Source organism: Blennius ocellaris (assembly GCF_963422515.1).
Source record: "Blennius ocellaris genome assembly, chromosome: 20".
Classification (NCBI taxonomy): domain Eukaryota; kingdom Metazoa; phylum Chordata; class Actinopteri; order Blenniiformes; family Blenniidae; genus Blennius; species Blennius ocellaris.
The window spans coordinates 13,692,199-13,709,849 of NC_137669.1; the positions used below are offsets into that span (position 1 = coordinate 13,692,199).

A 17,651-nucleotide genomic window follows, 5' to 3' on the forward strand; every position below is an offset into this window, starting at 1 on the left:
GGCAGGCGCAGTCCGTTGTGTGTGCGTGTCTTTTTTTCTTCTCCCCTCACCTTCTCTCTAAAACCCCAAGCAGTCTTATTTTGGGAGATCATAAATATGTTAGAAAATACAGCTGCATTGTTGTCACGTCTGCTTCTGTCTGTTGTCTGGCTCTTGTCTCCTGTCATCCTTTGACAGATCCCTCCGTCTTTCTTCAGCTTTTCGCTTCTCAAACCCCTTTGTACTGAACGGATTTAACCCGAAAAACCCCAAACGAGTTGTGTATGACTTATTCAAAGAAGTGTTTTGAAGGTACCCTCATTCTACATTTGTCTAGTATCCAGACTCTCACACGCGTTACTGCCCCCAGGTGCCCTTGTACTCTGTTGCGATTGGCCTCCTGACCCCTGCTCAGAGCAGTAAATTACAGCCATTTAGCTAATGAAGCAAGTCATTAGAAGGTGTGTGTGTGTGTGTGTGTGTGTGTGTGTGTGTGTGTGTGTGTGTGTGTGTGTGTGTGTGTGTGTGTGTGTGTGTGTGTGTGTGTGTGTGTGTGTGTGTGTGTGTGTGTGTGTGTGTGTGTGTGTGTGTGTGTGTGTGTGTGTGTGTGTGTGTGTGTGTTGTTTGGTCGAGGAGAGAAGCATCTGCATCGTCGCCAAGATAAACGAGGTGCTTTGTGTTTGTTCTTGGGTGCGTGCTGTCGTTATCTAACGTTCGACTCCTGATCACCACTTTAAAGCCAGTGAGCGACCAGAAAAAGTCTTTAAGCCATCATCCGCCAATGCTTTAGTGGGACGGGTTGCCAGTCCATCACCAGAAGTAACCACACCGTGTTGAGACACATGAATGTGGGAGGAGTCCCGGAGTAAAAGCAAACCAGGGTCTTCTGAACTACCACACAACAATACACTCCTATATGTTCAACCACTCACATCAATCAACTCTCTGCATCATACTTCCTGAGCTTTGTGTAAAAAAAAAAAAGTACTAGTCAACATAAACACACACTAGACATATGTTGTCAAAGCTTCTTACCTCAAGCAGATGGATTGTGAGAATTAATTTCAACCTGCAGGGAAACAAACGTCACCACGGGAGTTGGCGCGGAGTGATATAAAGACAATAATCCACTACGCTGAACAGTTACTTTGTGCCCTGCAGACCTCACTAAAGAAAGCAGGTAAAGCAGCCGTCTTCTCGAAAATCTGCTGCCACAACCAGTGTGTTTCTCTCTCCGGCTCTCTGAAGGGATAATTAGAAACCTGTGTGATCCGAGAAACATGTGATCCAGGGCACAACAAGATTTATTATCGATGCTTTTCATTTTATTGTGTTTCGGAGAACTTTGGATTTTTTAAAGTTTGAGATGGACGACACGCTTCAAACTGAACTTTAATTAATGCAAGTACCCTCTCTGGTTAGTGAGTGTCACTTTAAATACAACTGAAAATGGCAATGTTCAATGATTTTTCAGTTTAGCACTTTGTTGAAAGTAAAAAAAACAAAACAAAACAGTAACAGCTACCAAATAAGCATAGCAAGTATTGACATTGCAGTATTGCAGTTATTGATTACTCCAGGATGGCTACCGAATAATTATTCAGCCAATAACGCCTTCTCTATCAGGTTACATTATTCCTCCCCCATTCCCTTAACTGATCTGTGTTATAGATCATTTTTTCAAAATCACTATATCCACTACGCCTGCTTTACAACCATTATTTTGGCACTCTCATACTTGCGCTATCTCTTAATTAACTGAATGATATATTGAATGTGTAAGATCTGAGATAAGTAATCAGCTCTCTGCAAAAACAAGTGTGCTAATTGAATAATTGTCTTGGCTAATCTTTAATTCACTGTGCGTAATTTTAACTACATAGTTGAATACGAGCTAGTTGAACTCAGCTTATTTTTCAGAGGATTATCATTATTTTAATTGCAGTATAATCACACGTTGCTTTCCATTAATGCCTTTTAAACACCGAGGCCCCAAAATGGGTCATAAAACCCCCAGTTCTTGCTCATGCTATACGATTGATTTAGTCTTAAAGGACTCGCAACTTCATAAAAACCACAATTTCCTCCTCACAGCCAGATTTAATCAAAGCTGAGCAAATGTTGCGTAACCACACATTGTTGTTTGCTAATAATCGACAATCGCAAACATATACCAGTAGTTGTAGGATCACAACATTGTTAGTGTGTGTGTGCAACTTTTTTCTTTTAAATTCCTGCATCTGTATGAGTGAACCAGCTGTTTGCGTTCTGATTTATGGCCACAACGTTTGGAGATTTGATGACATAGCTTCGGGCTTTATGACCTTTTGTAAGCATGCGTGTGCGTCTGCATTAAGCTAACCGACGTAACGTTATAGGCCAAGTCTTGCCAAACACTCTGTACCTCCTTGGAGCAGATATTGAACTCTGTTTCTCTGAGATGACGACGAGCTTGATTGTGTGCGACAGAAAGAGAAAAGAGAGGGATCGTCGAGTTTCCTTCCCAATAGCGGGATGGATTGACAGTAATCCTGTTTGGAAGAGTGAAAGCGACAGATTTGGGATTAGCTCGGCAGCAAGAGAGCGGGGGAGTCTTTGGTTTCTTAAGTAACTCTTCTACCGAGTTAGATATTTGAGCACATGTACATCACATATGTCTCAATAAAACTGTCAACATCGAGGTTCTCTACAGAGACGGTTGGTCGCTCGCTCGCTCCCAAGTGCTCTGGTTTCGGCTGCAGCTATAAGAAAATCACGCGAGTCATGTCTTTTCCTCCCACTCTCCATTATACACAGTATTCTTAGAATCACGGCAAACCAGAAACTTATGCCGCATTTCCACCAAAAGTACCCGGGACTTTCAATTCCAGAAAAGGTTGCTGTGCTGAGTGTTGAGGACTGTTTGATGTTTACCTTGAATAAAACACGCTGAAAAAGCAGACTGCAGACTGCCATACACATCCTTGATTATATTTGTCCTTTTTTTTTTTTTTCTGTGCAACTTGAGTGCAACAATAATGTGCAGAGCAGTTTACAAAGCATCGGCAGGCCTCCAACTGGGATAATAACAGATGAGAAAAATAACTGCACAATCACCATTATTCCTAAACCCCCGGAGCAACCTCAATTTCTACACTAATATTTCACCACTTACATGCTGATGTGGAATCGTCCATAATATCTGGGATTAAGGGGAGAAAAGAAAATGTTCCCTCTGTACAGTGACAGTGGTGGTCTCAGTCCACATTGTGTCCCAGTAGGACAGTATCTTGGCTTGAGATTTAAACATCAAATTATACATTTTCCCTTGTTTTCCCCCCGTCCTGTATCTTTTCCTAACTTGTCCCTCTACTTCTTGCAACTCAGGTTCATCTGCCTTGCCCAGTAATATGGCCTACTTCGGAAGCTCCCAGGAGGAGGAGGACCTGGAGGACGATGAAGAGGAGGAGGAGGAGGAGCTGAGGAATGGAGGTGGTGTTCACTCCCACGGCGCGGGAAGCACCTGCCAAGCTTCAGCCTCGTCCTCCTGCCACTCCACACCTCGCAAGGGCAAACTCCCGGCCAGGCAGCCGCTCAACGGGCATGGTAAGAGCTGGCTTTTTCAGTTTTACCGGAACTCCTTTTGACAAACTTGACATTAACTGCGGCTCAAATCACAAGAGATACTAAATAACAAAACACATTTTTAACACGACCTGCTGTTTCTTTCGGTTGACAATTCTATATTATTCCCTCATGAGGGACGAGTGACGTGACTGTACATATATATGGTGATATATGTGGTCACTTACCATTATGATGTAACTGTTTTGGAGCACATCACTTTAAAGACAACATATTTCTGGAAGGACACAAGTAACATGCAATGTACAGGACGTGACATCAGAATCTGATGTGAAAGCTGTTTGATGACATCGAGTTGAGAGTTGGGTCCCGTTTGAGGATATTTTGGAATGATAACTATGGTCACGTTGGTCAGTTGTACACTTTCTAAAGTTCACATCAGAACATAAAAAAGAATTCATTGTTTATTTATACTGAATTTAATAAGATTAAAAGAAATAAGTCTCGGACAACAAGTCCTCAACAAGACCCAAGGATGAAGTCTGAATTTAAGACTATTTCAAGGAGTGCCCTATAAAGGATTAGGATTAGTGGGTTGGTGGGTCAGTGTGAAAATGACATAAAAAGCTTGGAGTATGGGACATGAAAAATGCTCTGTCTGTCTAATTGGCTTAAAATATCTTGAGGAGTTAATAGATGGAAAAGGAGAAAATAAAGAGTTGCAACAAATGATACTAAGGAAAGAGGAGGATGAGCACTGAATAGATGGATGACCACAGAGGTGAGAGGATGGAAGGAAAAGGAGAGTGAAGGATGATGCATCAGTGGAATTACAGGACAGGAATGGAAAGAGCAATTTTTTTGTTAGGGTGGAAAAAAGAATCGACGAGCACAGAAGCGCCGGATGAATCACACGACGAAAGATGGTTCAGGTCAACTGTGCGTGCGTACCTATTTTCGTGTCCATGCGAGCGGCGTCCAAAGTTTGCAGTCATTGTTTTCCACTGCAGAAAACGGGCTAAGTCACTTGGGATACCCGAGCTGTGCATCCACTCTTTCCACCCCAATTAACACTCGGCTTGCTAAGCTCTAACAAGGTGTTTATGCACGCTCTGCAACAGCTGGCCGGGCCCCTCGGCGCACACACGCAGCACAGTTACAGCAGAGACACACCCCATGGGGCACTTACACATTCACAGGAGGGTAGAGGACTTGGAAAATGTACTCAAGTAAACATACTGTTACTTTTGCGTAATACAAGTTAATGAAACATTAAGAGTCGGCATCTAAAATGTACTTGATTAGGAGTAATGAAGTACTTGGACTAAATCAAGCAGTGAATAACTGCCGAGTGACCTTGTAACAATGTTGAATTAGGATGTGGAAAATCAAATAAATTGGAAAAAAATAAAAAATAATGTCTTGAAATTGAAAATGAGTGCTTCTAAATATTAACAAATGAATCATGTCCTTCGTGTTAATTTTGAGAGTTCTCTTGACCACCGCATTCTTCTCAACCTTATTGACCACAGTTTGGTTAGAAATTAATAAATTTTTCAGAGATATACAAAATATTCAACAAATAGACTTCAGAGCAGCTTTCTTTCTAATCTTCCCACAAAATGCCAAAGTGCTTTACTGCAATTACAGCGAACACAGTCGGACATTTTATAAAAGCAATGAATAAAACCGAAGAATTATTCGGAACATCATTTCATATCGAAACAGCTTGAATGTAAATTGTTGTGCCTATTACGTTTAATGAAATTAAATGAAAATCACTGGCACAAATAAAGTACTTCTGTGCTGTAAGAAGGATGGATTCTTTGCCCTGTGTGAGGCACAACATAAAGCAGATTGGATGAAATATTTCTCTTATATCCTATTTTTATTTGAGAGAGGCTATCACGTGCTATATCTATCTTGCAGCATTCTTTTTTTTTTTTTCCCTGCAAAGATTTAGAGAAGCAATTTCAACCCAAAGGCCTTCCCTTCCTGGAAGACTTTGGAGATATACAATCCTTCTGGCCAGGCGTGACCCCGCCAAACAAGGGCTGCATTTCATAGTTCCTCCTCTCTGCTCTCCCCGGCGCTCACTTGCTCTGTAGTCCTTCCAGTTGCCGCCAGAGGGATTTTAAAGGTGACGGCATAGCTCAGCTTTTTCCCTCGCCATCATCTCAAGTGGAATGTGGAGGAGGAGAGACGTGGTGGAGACACTGCTTTGGATTAAGGAGGAGAAAAGGTCCATGGATTTTGCTTACATTGAACTCTTAAAGAACGGTGTATAGATTTTGTGCAGATCACTGGTCGCGCCAGCCCGCAGCTCACACTTATTCCCTCATCCTTTACAAACGCATAAACTCTACATATATTGGCATAAGAAGCACGCACGGTAGGATAGAGAAACCTGTTTGAACAAATCCAGGCTTGTTGTGTGCATGAGGACTGCGTTTTCTCCTTTCTTATCTCGTATACAAACACTGTTTGCAAAGCAGCTTGGCGCCGTCACTGTGATATGCTAAATAAATAGATAAGGGGCGGAATAGGCAGATATACTTTGCGTGGCACAATAGAGACAAGGGGTTAAGGACGCCCGAAAGAGACATTTGTGTGTACATGAGGGCGAGCAGACGTAGGTCATTGCTTCATCGCCGACGGTGTTTATGCCGCGTTAGACACGCGTGGAGAGAAACACACTCTGAGAAAAATTCAGAAAAGCAATTAATGAAGGAGGAACATTTTATTATTTTAGACAGGCTGACGGAAAAGGCCCTACATACACACAAGGCTCTCTCACTCTCTCGCTCTCTCTGACTTGTGCCATGTTGACATAGCTAAATTAAACCGCTTTTATTGGGCTCCCTTTCTTGCTTAGCTCACTACTCAAAACGTCAGGATTTCTCTAATTTTTCATGAGTCGGGGGCCCAGAGACGAACACACACACTCACTTGCTGCTATACACACATATAATATATCATACACACACGCACCATGCAGTGTTGCTTAAAACGGCACATAGATCACCCATGCAGCATGGCTCCTTTCTCCTGAGTGTACCTGCATTGAAGCGCCCTTGCATGTGTGCTGTGAAATATAAATGATCTGAGTTGTTTGGACTGTGGTCGACTTTAAGACCGTGTGAAACTTTAAATTGAGCCCCGTAAAAGCCGAAGAGAGCGCTATTGAACGTGTATGTTAATTGCCTCGCTCCTGTTTCACTGGGTTCGCGCCACCTCCGGGGCCTGATGCCGTCCATTTTGAACAGGTTCATTGACAGTGGGCATAAAGGCGTTTTCATGCACGCCTTAAATCATGCATAGTTCACTGATTGGGCGTTGTACGTTTGCCAAAAGCCTGTCACTTCAATGTTTGTGTGGGCATTTCCTCTTGGTCCTGTGGGGGTTAAAGCTCATTCTGCTGACTGGCTCAGGCACGAGATCGCCTGGAATACATAGTACGTGTCCTGTGTGGTTATGAAGGTCCCACTTCTGGAATGTTCCACAATGAATGTTTTATTTACAGAAGCTTCCACTTCAAAAGTACTAAAATCTATACAGTTATCTACAGTTCTCAATCTCACTCGCAAACCTTGCACAATTTCTCTCTATTTTCTCTTAAAATGTATCTTTATTTTAAACTCTAAGTGACTTTTCTCAATAGAGAACAACTTCTGTAATTTTACTTAATCACACGAACCTCTAATCTGATTCTTTCTTTGTTCCTGTCCAGTTTTCCACAGCCACAGTAGAACCGGGACCAGGGAGAGTCCCAGACCCAAGACAGGGACTCACGGCAGGGATGCGCCCGCCCCACCGCTGCCGCCCCCTCCGCCTCCACCTCCGCCCCTCCTGAGGGAGCGCAGTGAGCGGGCGGAGGCGCGGGAACATGCGAGGGAGCAACTGGCTCTGGCCAACAGCCGAGGCTTGGCCAACGGGCTGCCATCGAGGAGAGCTGCAGCCGAAGAGCTACGTAAACAGGTACAGAGTCACCACATGTCCATCCGTCCATCCAGACTGGACACCTGAACAGAGCCGTCATATTCTGTGAAAGGCCCGACAATAATGCCACTGGTGGATTTGTAAAAGGATGCTACTGTAGAGACATTTCAAATAAATGGTTTGAATTAGATGTGCAATAACTGGCGACACTGTGGAATATTTTGTGTTAACAAGCTTGAGGTTGCTGCTTGCTCTTTTTGGCCATTATGCTCATTTGAAATTCTTCCCTCCCTCGACTTCTTTTCATTTACCCATCTGTCACAGCGTCTTTTCATCTTCCTCTGGGTGATGTCTCCTAACTACTCCTGAGCCTCTCTTGTCCCCCTCCTATACTTTCTTTTTTATTGCTGCTTTCCTCCTTTGCCTTGCCTCTTCCTCGCTCCCCGGGTTCGTCTTCCTTACAGCTCCGAGCTGATTATCCTCCCGCCTCCATCCTCTCCTTTTCTTTTCTTTTCTTTCCTCTCCTCTCCCGTCCTCTCCTCCACCTACTCGTCCTCCTGCTCCTCCTCCGCTCCTCCATCCATTGTGTCTGGGAGAGTAATGATTGTGTTTTGGCCTGCCGCGACTGCAGCTATATTTAGTAGTGCTGGCTAGGGGCTGTGAAACTCTGCCTTCCTCTCCATTGCACGGAGCAGGTTTCAAGGAACCCCACACAGTGGAAGGGAAAAACAGGAAGAGAGGAGTTGAAGATGGCTTTTGTCAGGGAACTGGCACTCCTCTGGTCACATTAGCTAATTAATGGAAATTGTCTGCCCCGGCTCTATATTACATTCACCACCTTTTCCTGTTTTGCTCGTTTCCTTCTCCCTCTTTTGTTTTCCACTTCATCCCGCACAGTTGTCATCCTGTTAAAGGCCTGCCTCTGTGGACCATCGTTGTTATCGTTGTTGTCGTCGTTGTTGTCGTCGTCATCGTCATACTGCGCTGCTGCCGACTCGGACATGTGCTTGAGGTTTTTAAAGTGGCTGCAATCGTCCAGTAAAACTAACAATGAATCTCAATGAGAGTGACTGCCTGCCAAGACAAACTTCAGCCTCACTTAGCCACCAGTCTTTGTTCTGCAGCTCTTCCTCAACTCTCCCTCTTTCACTTTGCACACTCTTGGCACCCTGTTTGATTCCTCATATTGTGCATTTTACTTCCACCCCCCCCCCCCCCCCCCCCCCCCTCCTCCTCCTTCCCCCTTAGAGTCTCATTTATCCTCTGTCTCTTTTTCTGTCTCATTCACTCATTTTCTCTTCATGCTCCGCTTTCTCCCTCTCCCCCGCTTCTCTTTCGGCTCCTGTGTCAAACAGACGGATCTTGCCCTTGACAACATGGCTCCAGTCATTTGGAAGGATTAGGGTTTTTTTTCCCCCTCACTCTCCTCCAATTAGCATGAACAGTGTGTGTGTGTTAACCATGTCTGTTCATGACAAACACACACACACACATTTATACACACTACCGACTGTGAAAATACATAGCTAAGCCATAGCAAAGGTTAAGTGATTATATAGCCATAAAACGAACTCCGGGCTGTGTGTGTAAAACCGAAGAGTTAAAGGCATTATCATAATTCAATTCACTATGATTTAGTTCTCCTTTATTCAATAGCAGCTTGTATCAACAAAACAAAATACAGGCACTTTTTTTCCTTCCGAAAACAATACGGTTCCTATCCGTTTTAATCGAGTCAGAAAAGTGGGCATGTCAGCAAAGCAGCTGTACACGGCAGCAAGGGCAAGCCGGGTGTGCAAGGCCAAACCATTTAGCCGACTCTGCATCATTTGAAAAAGACTCCCTTGTTTAGTTGTTTGTCCTTTGTCCTCGTCCCGTCTCAATTAACCTCCCGAGTGCCTCCAGATTCTCAAAATTACACCTGATGACAAACCAACGAGACTCAAACGACTGAATTTATGTTCCTGTGACACAACCGTCCTTCTCTGTTTGTACATAAAAAATAAATAAAAAAAAGACAGTAGGTTATTAGTATCGGGCTGCGTTGACCTTTCTCTCATGGTTTAAAACCCAACCTGCCCAGGGCCAGATTGCACTGCACTCTAATAAGACAAGCAGAGTGGGGAAGATGGCTTAAGTCGGATTCATGTCTCTCTGTTGAGGTGTTCTGGCGGTTGCACCATAAATGACTTCAGGAGAGGAAATAATTCATAATTCAGCAAAGGCTTTAACCCTATGGTTGTCATTGTACAACAAAAACCTTTTCACGTGTTGTGCATTTAAACGTATTTGTAGCGCGCACACACACAGTCCGGTGGTTCTCTCTCCATCTGGTGGTTTGAGTCCACCAGGGTCCTTTCTGTCGAGTTTCTTTATTCTCCCAACGTGCGCACAGTTTCTTTTTTTCCCCTACAGGTCCAAAACATGCATTCGAAGTTAATAGAATAGATGCAACTAAATTGCCCTTAGGTGTTAATGTGTGTTTTTGTCTGTCTCTCTTTGATGCACAGGTAGCTTGACCCCTGAAACTATCTGACTGACCCTTTCAACTATCTCTATAAAAGTCTGAATCAACTCGGCAAATTTAGTGAGGTGTTTGTCTGTCACCGCAGTGTACGGCGGTATTTTAAAGGAGTTGTACTCGTACCACAGACTTGACCTGTGCAACATCCAGAAAGCAATATAAACGTGGATCCCACCATAAAGAGTGTGTGTAAAAATGTTTTACGAGCACAATAATCCAGCGCGCATGACTGCATGCACATCTTTCTTATCTCCCAGGGTTTTGTAAGGGTTAAACTTTCTCCTGCCTCCCTCTATCCTCTGGCTGGCCTTCTCTTCCCTTCGTTCTGTGTGTGTCTCCCCCAAGCGCCACCTCCTCCTTCTCTTTTCAGGGCCGGCTCCTGCAGATGTTGTGTGTTAAAAATCTTCCTGCCAGGCCCCAGCTGGGCTATAGCAACACATGATGTCATCTAGACCCACCTCCCTCTCCCTCCTCTTTCCTCCCCTTCCTCGCTCACGTGCATCCAAAATCCACTCCAGAACGGTCTCCAGCTGCCTGTGTGTGTGTGCTCTTATTTCTCATCGTTGGCTTCATTGTCTCACTTGTTCTTTTTGTCATCTTTTTCATTTCCCCCATTACAGTTCCCTTCACCAGCGGCTGGTCTGCATGTTCCTGTACATGTCTGTGTCTCTCTCTCTCTGTCGTTCTTTCTCTTTCTCTTTCTCTCTCTCTCTCTCTCTCTCTCTCTCTCTCTCTCTCTCTCACTCTCACTCTCTCTCTCTGTGGCTATTGTCTACTTGTTACAGGGCCCTCATCATCACTCTCTTGCAATCCTTGTTTTTCGGCAGACCAAATAATTGAAGAGGAAAGTCAGGGAGACTTACAGTACCCCCCCCCCACTATATTGAGAGTAGTCCACTGAGCCCTCTTGTGGCTGAAAGGGGTCACAACAGATTTTGTCTTAGAGTGGCTTTGTCAGCAGATGATGACTGGACAAATATAGCAGATATTTCAATTCAGAATCAGCTTGTATTGAAGTATCTGACACATTTATCACTGTGCAATAAATTCAAGAAAGCTATGACTGTGGACTTGGCAGGTGGTTTGTACGGTGTTGTAGATGCTTCTTAACTATAAAGCAAAACAGCCTTTTTTGTGAGCGAAACAGACATTACAGTGTATACATAAAAATGCTTACTGTGCAGTTTTACCTAATCAGCTTATATGATCTCTGAATTGTGCCCTGTTTCTTTCCACCCCTCTCTCCTCTCCTCGCCCCAGTCTTTTGCCACTGCCCCTTCTGTCCTCCTTGTCGCCATTGTCAGGGTGTATATGTGTGGTGCGGGGAGTGATTGACGGAGGCAGGGTTAGGTTTCACCACCCCCCCTTATCTTTTAATGGTCTGGTCTTTGTGTCGGCCCCCTGCCACCTGAGACAAACACAATACAATGCATGCGCGCGCACACACACACACACACACACACACACACACACACACACACACACACACACACACACACACACACACACACACACACACACACACACACACACACACACACACACACACACACACACACACACACTAAGTGTGACACAAGAGCTCTTCAAAGGCAAACCTGTCAATGGGCCGGCTGTCACCTCCCTCCTGTGGCGCCCTGGCTGTGATTGATAACTCCATCTTATCCTCCCTCCTTTCTTGTTTCGGCGGTTCAGAAGGACATGCAAATATCACAGATAGATGACAATTAAGCATAGATATATTTTAAAACCAGAGCTCCAGGTTTTAAGTAAAAAAAAAACAAAAGAGCTGCATGAAAGATCTAGAAACTTTTGGGGGGAAAGAAAATCATAAAAGCTTTTCGTTTTTGTTTGAAAGCGGTCTTTGAATGAAAAAAACAACAACAAAAAAAAACTATAGTAACAGGTAGAGAAGAAGCTCTTGGCAGAAGTATAAGTGGACCATGAAAATAACACAAGAGATCAGGATGAAGACTGTGAAATGGATATTCTTAGAAATGCATGCACGGCGCGTCTATATAGGTGAAAAGAGATGCAGAAAATGATCTGCTGGAGAGAGAAAAGGGTGAAAGCGAGGAAACTGCGGGCACAGGCGTAAAAGGTAGACTGTAACACAGTCGCACAAACAAGCAAATATACACACTGTATTTTAATACGTTCTGACCTGACTGTGAAGCCCTTTGAAATGAGGGAGCAGACGCGTGTGTTTCTTCTCACAGCTGTATCCCGCCAGCAGCGGTGGAATTAAATACCAAACCTCAGACATACACCCGGGTGTCTCAGACGTATACGTGCACGTGCAAACTCGCTGGCTTCGTTTCTTCTGTCTCACTTTGTTGCATGCTCGCATGCAAGACCTTTTTGTAGCACAGAAATTGAATTATAACCCTGGAGGAAACCCACAGCAAATAAAAGCCTATTTTTATAGGCCCGGATGGGATTTTATTCCGTTTCAGTGACCCCACCTCCTACCTCATACTGTCCAGCCATCTGCCAGCAGAAACCATGGAGCTCTCCCTGCTTTCTATTTCATGTCATCTCTTTTTTTTCTTTCTTCTTCTTGCCGTTCTGACATGTTGTTTACCTCGGGATGTAGCGGTTTTGGTTTTGGTTTGCACGTATCCTTTTCCAGATCTCAGCCATTGTGTTGACAGCAGTTTAAAACTGCAGTTTATAAAATTGTGCTGCGTTTGAAAGTATAGTAATCTTGATCTTTGATTGGTTCCCTAATGAATAGCATAGGTTTCCACAAATAGCCTTGGTTTGGCCAGCCAAGTATTCTTCGGCACAGCGAGAATCTGAACATTCACCCTCTTCATTGTGGAGTGTGTGTGTGCGCATCTGTGGCTCTGTGTGTGTTTTATTATACTTTCTGATGATTATATGTGTATGAGTACTGTTGGGCAATTTTAGCATTTTGTTACTATTTTTGACTTTACACAGATTCCTGTTTATATAGATCGTACTGCAGTGTCAAATAAGTTTGCCTTATCTCGCCCTCTCTTTTTTTTTCGAATTCTAGGTCTCTAAAGTGAACGGGCTGACGCGAGCCGGCTCGGCACAAGCTGCCAGTGGTGCCAAAAAGAGCCGCGACTTCCGACTGCCGTCCAAAACTGTGAAGAAGTACACAGCCACCGTGTCCAAGGGCCACGTCACCTACACCAAAGCCAAACAGAAAGAACTGGGCAAGAAAACCAAACTGAGCAGCAGCAACAAACACAACAGCGCCGCCTCGGCAACATCGTCAGCGAACAATCACAATCAGCACAGCCAGCCAGCAGCCAGCAATGGGCTGGCCAACTCAGGAAAAGCAGCGGCACCAGCCCACCACAGCAATGCAAAAACACGCAAACAGGTGCTACTATCCAACGGGCTTCACAACGTGGCTGCTGGCGCCCGACTCAACGGCAGGCTAAACGGGCAGCGGCACAACACCCTGGCCAAGGAGGACGGGCAGAGGCAGTGCCAGCAGGCCCAGGTGGAGTGTCCCGGTCGAGAAGGACTGCGCAATTCCAAAAGGCGTCTGGAAGTGGTGCTTAATTCAGTGGGGACGGGGGTCGTTGAGCAGAAAGCCAAAATGACTGGCACAGAGGCCAAGAAGGCCAAGATTCAGCCGGCTCCTCTGGAGACGCGCAGCAGCAGCAAGAAGGTGTCCAATCAAGAGAAAGCGACCACACAGAACAGCAACGCCACCACTCCGATTCCCAATGGACGTGAATCAGAAACACCCCCTCCTCCAAAACACACTCAACCTGTTACCCCTCGCCCACCCTCGACCCCCCCTCCCCAGCAAACCCCGCCTCCCACTACACCAGCAGCCAATGCGGAGCCGGTGAACCAGCGACCTAAGCGGGCATCGGCCGGCAAGCTGATGTTGATAAGACAAGCACAGCAGCAGCAGAGCAGGTCTCACAGTCGCAGCTCCTCTTCCTCCTCCTCCACCTCCTCCTCCTCCTCCTCGCCCTCATTAGGCCAGAATCACTCGCCCAACCCAAGCCGTGCCAGCACTACCTCAGACCCCCAACAAACCTCTGTGTCCTCCACCTCCTCCCCTCCGGCCGCCACCAACGGCCCCGGACAGATTAAACCAGCAGCACTGCGGCCCGCCGACCGCGACAAAGCGTGGGAGCGTGAGAAAGAGATGACGCGCCAGAAGGAACGCGAGCAGGAGAAGGAGTGGAGTCAGCGGAGCAAGCCGGAGGGCTGGGCAGCGCTGGGTGAAGCCCCCGCCTTCCGGCCAGCTCCGAGGGAGTTCCAGGACCCCCTGGTGTACTTGGATGCTGTGAGGGAACAGGCCGAGGTGGCTGGCATGTGCCGAGTGATGCCGCCGACGGACTGGCGGCCGGAGTGCAAGCTGAGCGAGGAGATGCGTTTTGTTACACAGGTTCAGAGGGTCCACATGCTGGGCCGGCGCTGGGGCCCCAACGTGCAGCGGCTGGCTTGCATCCGCAAGCACCTTAAATCTCAGGGCATTACCATGGACGAGCCGCCTGTCATTGGTAAGTGAGAGAAACAGGCAGACGCATACAGACGCGTCTTTTAAAAAATATATTATTCCCGAAAAGGCTATTGATTTGTCAATTATTCACACCAACAAAACTGAAAATGTTTAAATCATTCTTAATTTTTTTTTAATTGCATTGATAATGACTTGTGAAATTACAAAATTGCTTGCATTGATTCAACACTACAAGAGGTTGTAAAATTGAGCTCACGGGAGTGAATCAAACCCACACATTGAAAATGCTCCTTGAGGTTTTGTCTTTCATTCTTATACACTTGTGTTTATTCCTCACAGTCAATTAAAAGAGGATAATGCATGCAAATTACAAAACAAGCGGCATTCTGACTATCCCTCGGTTTAAGTGTGTTGTGTCACTTTTTCATGGCTGTAAAGTTATGAAAGGAAGCAGTCAGTTGGTAAGCATACAAACACTGCTGTTTTCATTGGTATCAGCGGTGCTTTGAAAGCTTTAGTGGCTTTTCACCCGATTTTATCTTCCCATTTATAGATGACAGTAACACTGTGAAACAACTCGGAGAGGAGTGAGACGTCCAACAAAAACAATATTTCTCTCAGATTGCCCTGTCACCTTCCATTTCTCACAATGACATCAGCCTTTTATGAGTCTTACAACAAGTCCCCGCTCAGACGGAATCTCTGTTGAGTTTCCTTTACGTGCTTTTCACTTACACACACACACACACACACACACACACACACACACACACACACACACACACACACACACACACACACACAGGTCGGTGGTTTATGAAATGTTATAATTTTACACCAATTGCTTTGGTGCGCTCGCTGTGCAGTATGTGTTGCTTTTATATGCAGCTGCTCACAGATTAGCCGACTGTGAGCACCGTTGGTATGCGGCTGTTAGCCAGACAGACTTGGCAGCCGCCGATCCGCAGCGGAGCCCCTTCAGCCAGCCAGGATGCCACAGTTCCAAATGACTTCCTTTACAGTCCCCAGAAGATCAGTTGCACGTTAACCGTCATTTGTGTCCCTGTTTGGCACAATGATAGTTCAGATCATTTTCGAGAGGTGAATTGGCCGTTTCAGATAAAATGAACTGGGCTGGGGAATGGCGAGTTTAGCCAAAGGAGCAGATGGTCCAAGATGGCTGTCTTCTTGGCTTAACTCAGATGGGTTCTGCTGTCGTCTGGGCGATTTTATTTAAGTGTCTTTTTGCATTTGTACTCTTTGCAGGTGGCTGCGAAGTGGACCTGTCACGTTTTTTTCAGCTCATCAACGACATGGGCGGCATGCAGCAGGTGATGGACCTGAAGAAGTGGACCAAGCTCGCGGACCTTTTGCGCATCCCCAAGTCGGCGCAGGACCGGCTGGCCAAGCTGCAGGAGGCCTACCTCCAGTACATCCTCTCGTATGACTCGCTCAGTGCCGAGGAGCGCCTCCGACTGCAGACCGAGGTGCTGCAGGAGAAAAAGAGCATGGAGTCCCGCCGGGGTCCTCTGGAGGGTCTGTCGGACTCCTCGGCACCCAGTGCGCTCTTGCTGCCACGCTACGAGCCCAAAAACGGGCTGGTAGGTGGGATAGTGGGAGGAGCCACGGGACACCACCGGAACAATGGAGTTTATCACCATCTGAAGGAGCTGGAGGCTCAGGTCAAAGCAGGCCGGCGCCGGCTCTTCGCTCAGGAAAAACAAGGCAAAGAGGACAGGCAGCACGGGCAGGAGCAGCAGGAGGAGGAGGACAGGAGCGTTCTCGGTGACCAGCACAAATGTATTTACAAGGTGAGAAGGGAGAAGACTTTTGCTGTTTATGCCACTCATTTGTAGTTTGCTTTTCATTGTTTTGTTTGCTGTTCTTACGTGCCCAATGCTCTTAAGTCATTAAGGGCTGGTAACAACGTATGAACTACTATTTAAGTACCATCAGAGGGTCACAGCAGTTTACAATCAGCCAGTTTTTGCATCAGCAGCATTAATGGGACATCTGAGGATGTATCTTCCTTACAGTTCTGTCTGAGTTGGCTGTTATTTTTAGCTTTCATTTTTCTACGCATAAATATAACTTGCTACACAGTAAATATAACGGTATACAGTTGGGTTTTGTTCATTACTTTTCTGTTTTTTAGCTGAGGTGAAGTCCATCAAATAAAATTGATGTGCTCATTTTGTTGTTGTTAAGGTGCGATTACACATTTTGTCACACCCACAAAGAGATTTTTTTTTCTTCTGCTGCTCAATCAAGCATCTGCCGTGACACTACTATCTGAAACAAATCTGCACAACGTGTGAACGGCACCTCTAAATTTTGATAGCACTCCATAAACGTACTCCTCCCCTCCCTTTTCTGGTGTAAGTTGTTGCAACGAATGTTCACTGGATTTTACTTGCAGAAGCCTGTGTTACCTGCTAACATGGGGAATCATTGAAATTCTCCCTTTATGTTCTTGGTGACATTATGATGCCTTTAGGTGGCATTTGTTTGTGTTTCTGAGGGTTGCAGGTCGATGCAGTGGTGATTATAAATGTGACGAAAGCTGCATTTCGACTGCAGTAATTTCCTTCAAGCATGAGGAATTGTCACAGGACACAGAGTCTAGTTCTGGGGTAATTTATTTCATACTCATGGTTGATAGGGTTTTACTTTTGACAGGTTTAGAAATTTTAAGCATGCTGTGCTGAACAAATCTGATTGAATGACTACTTGCCGTAATTGGAAAATATCCACTACCACTATTTACTAGTTTTTTTTTAGTGGAAGTTAGGCTATAGGGAAGACTTTCTTGACAGTGAGGGGAAAAACCGTTCCCTTCGTGGTATTTTTGCAGTGTTTTTGTGCTGCTGTTTGTGTAGAGAGGTGGTCTCGGTGTAGCCTTGTCTGTACTCTGCATGCATGCACCCACACATGAGGTGTGTTTTCACCTCCTCGGCGTGCTGGCAGCTCTGCTGATTCTGGGTGGCTAAAATGTAGGTCAGAGAGAATTCATCCCCCTCACCACCCTCCCAACCAAAAAAATAAAATAAATAAATAAATCTGGCCCTTCCCCTCTCCCTGCACCACCTCTTTCAAAACCCCGCCTACAATGGCTCCCACCACCCTTCAGCTCTTTTATGCCATGCTTTCTCTCCTTCAACTGATGTCCTTGCCTCTAACCATTCC

At 45.5% G+C, this 17,651-nt stretch overlaps 1 protein-coding gene across 1 annotated transcript in view; it reads left to right on the forward strand.

The window, feature by feature from the left end:
- The window catches only part of jarid2b (jumonji and AT-rich interaction domain containing 2b), a 99,523-nt gene that overhangs the window by 75,883 nt on the left and 5,989 nt on the right, over positions 1-17,651 (forward strand). Inside the window, exons 5-8 of the mRNA XM_080516429.1 lie at positions 3,346-3,564; positions 7,274-7,521; positions 13,029-14,505; positions 15,732-16,276. Of these exons, the coding sequence (XP_080372555.1) occupies positions 3,346-3,564; positions 7,274-7,521; positions 13,029-14,505; positions 15,732-16,276 (2,489 nt within the window). The remainder of the gene's footprint in view (positions 1-3,345; positions 3,565-7,273; positions 7,522-13,028; positions 14,506-15,731; positions 16,277-17,651) is intronic.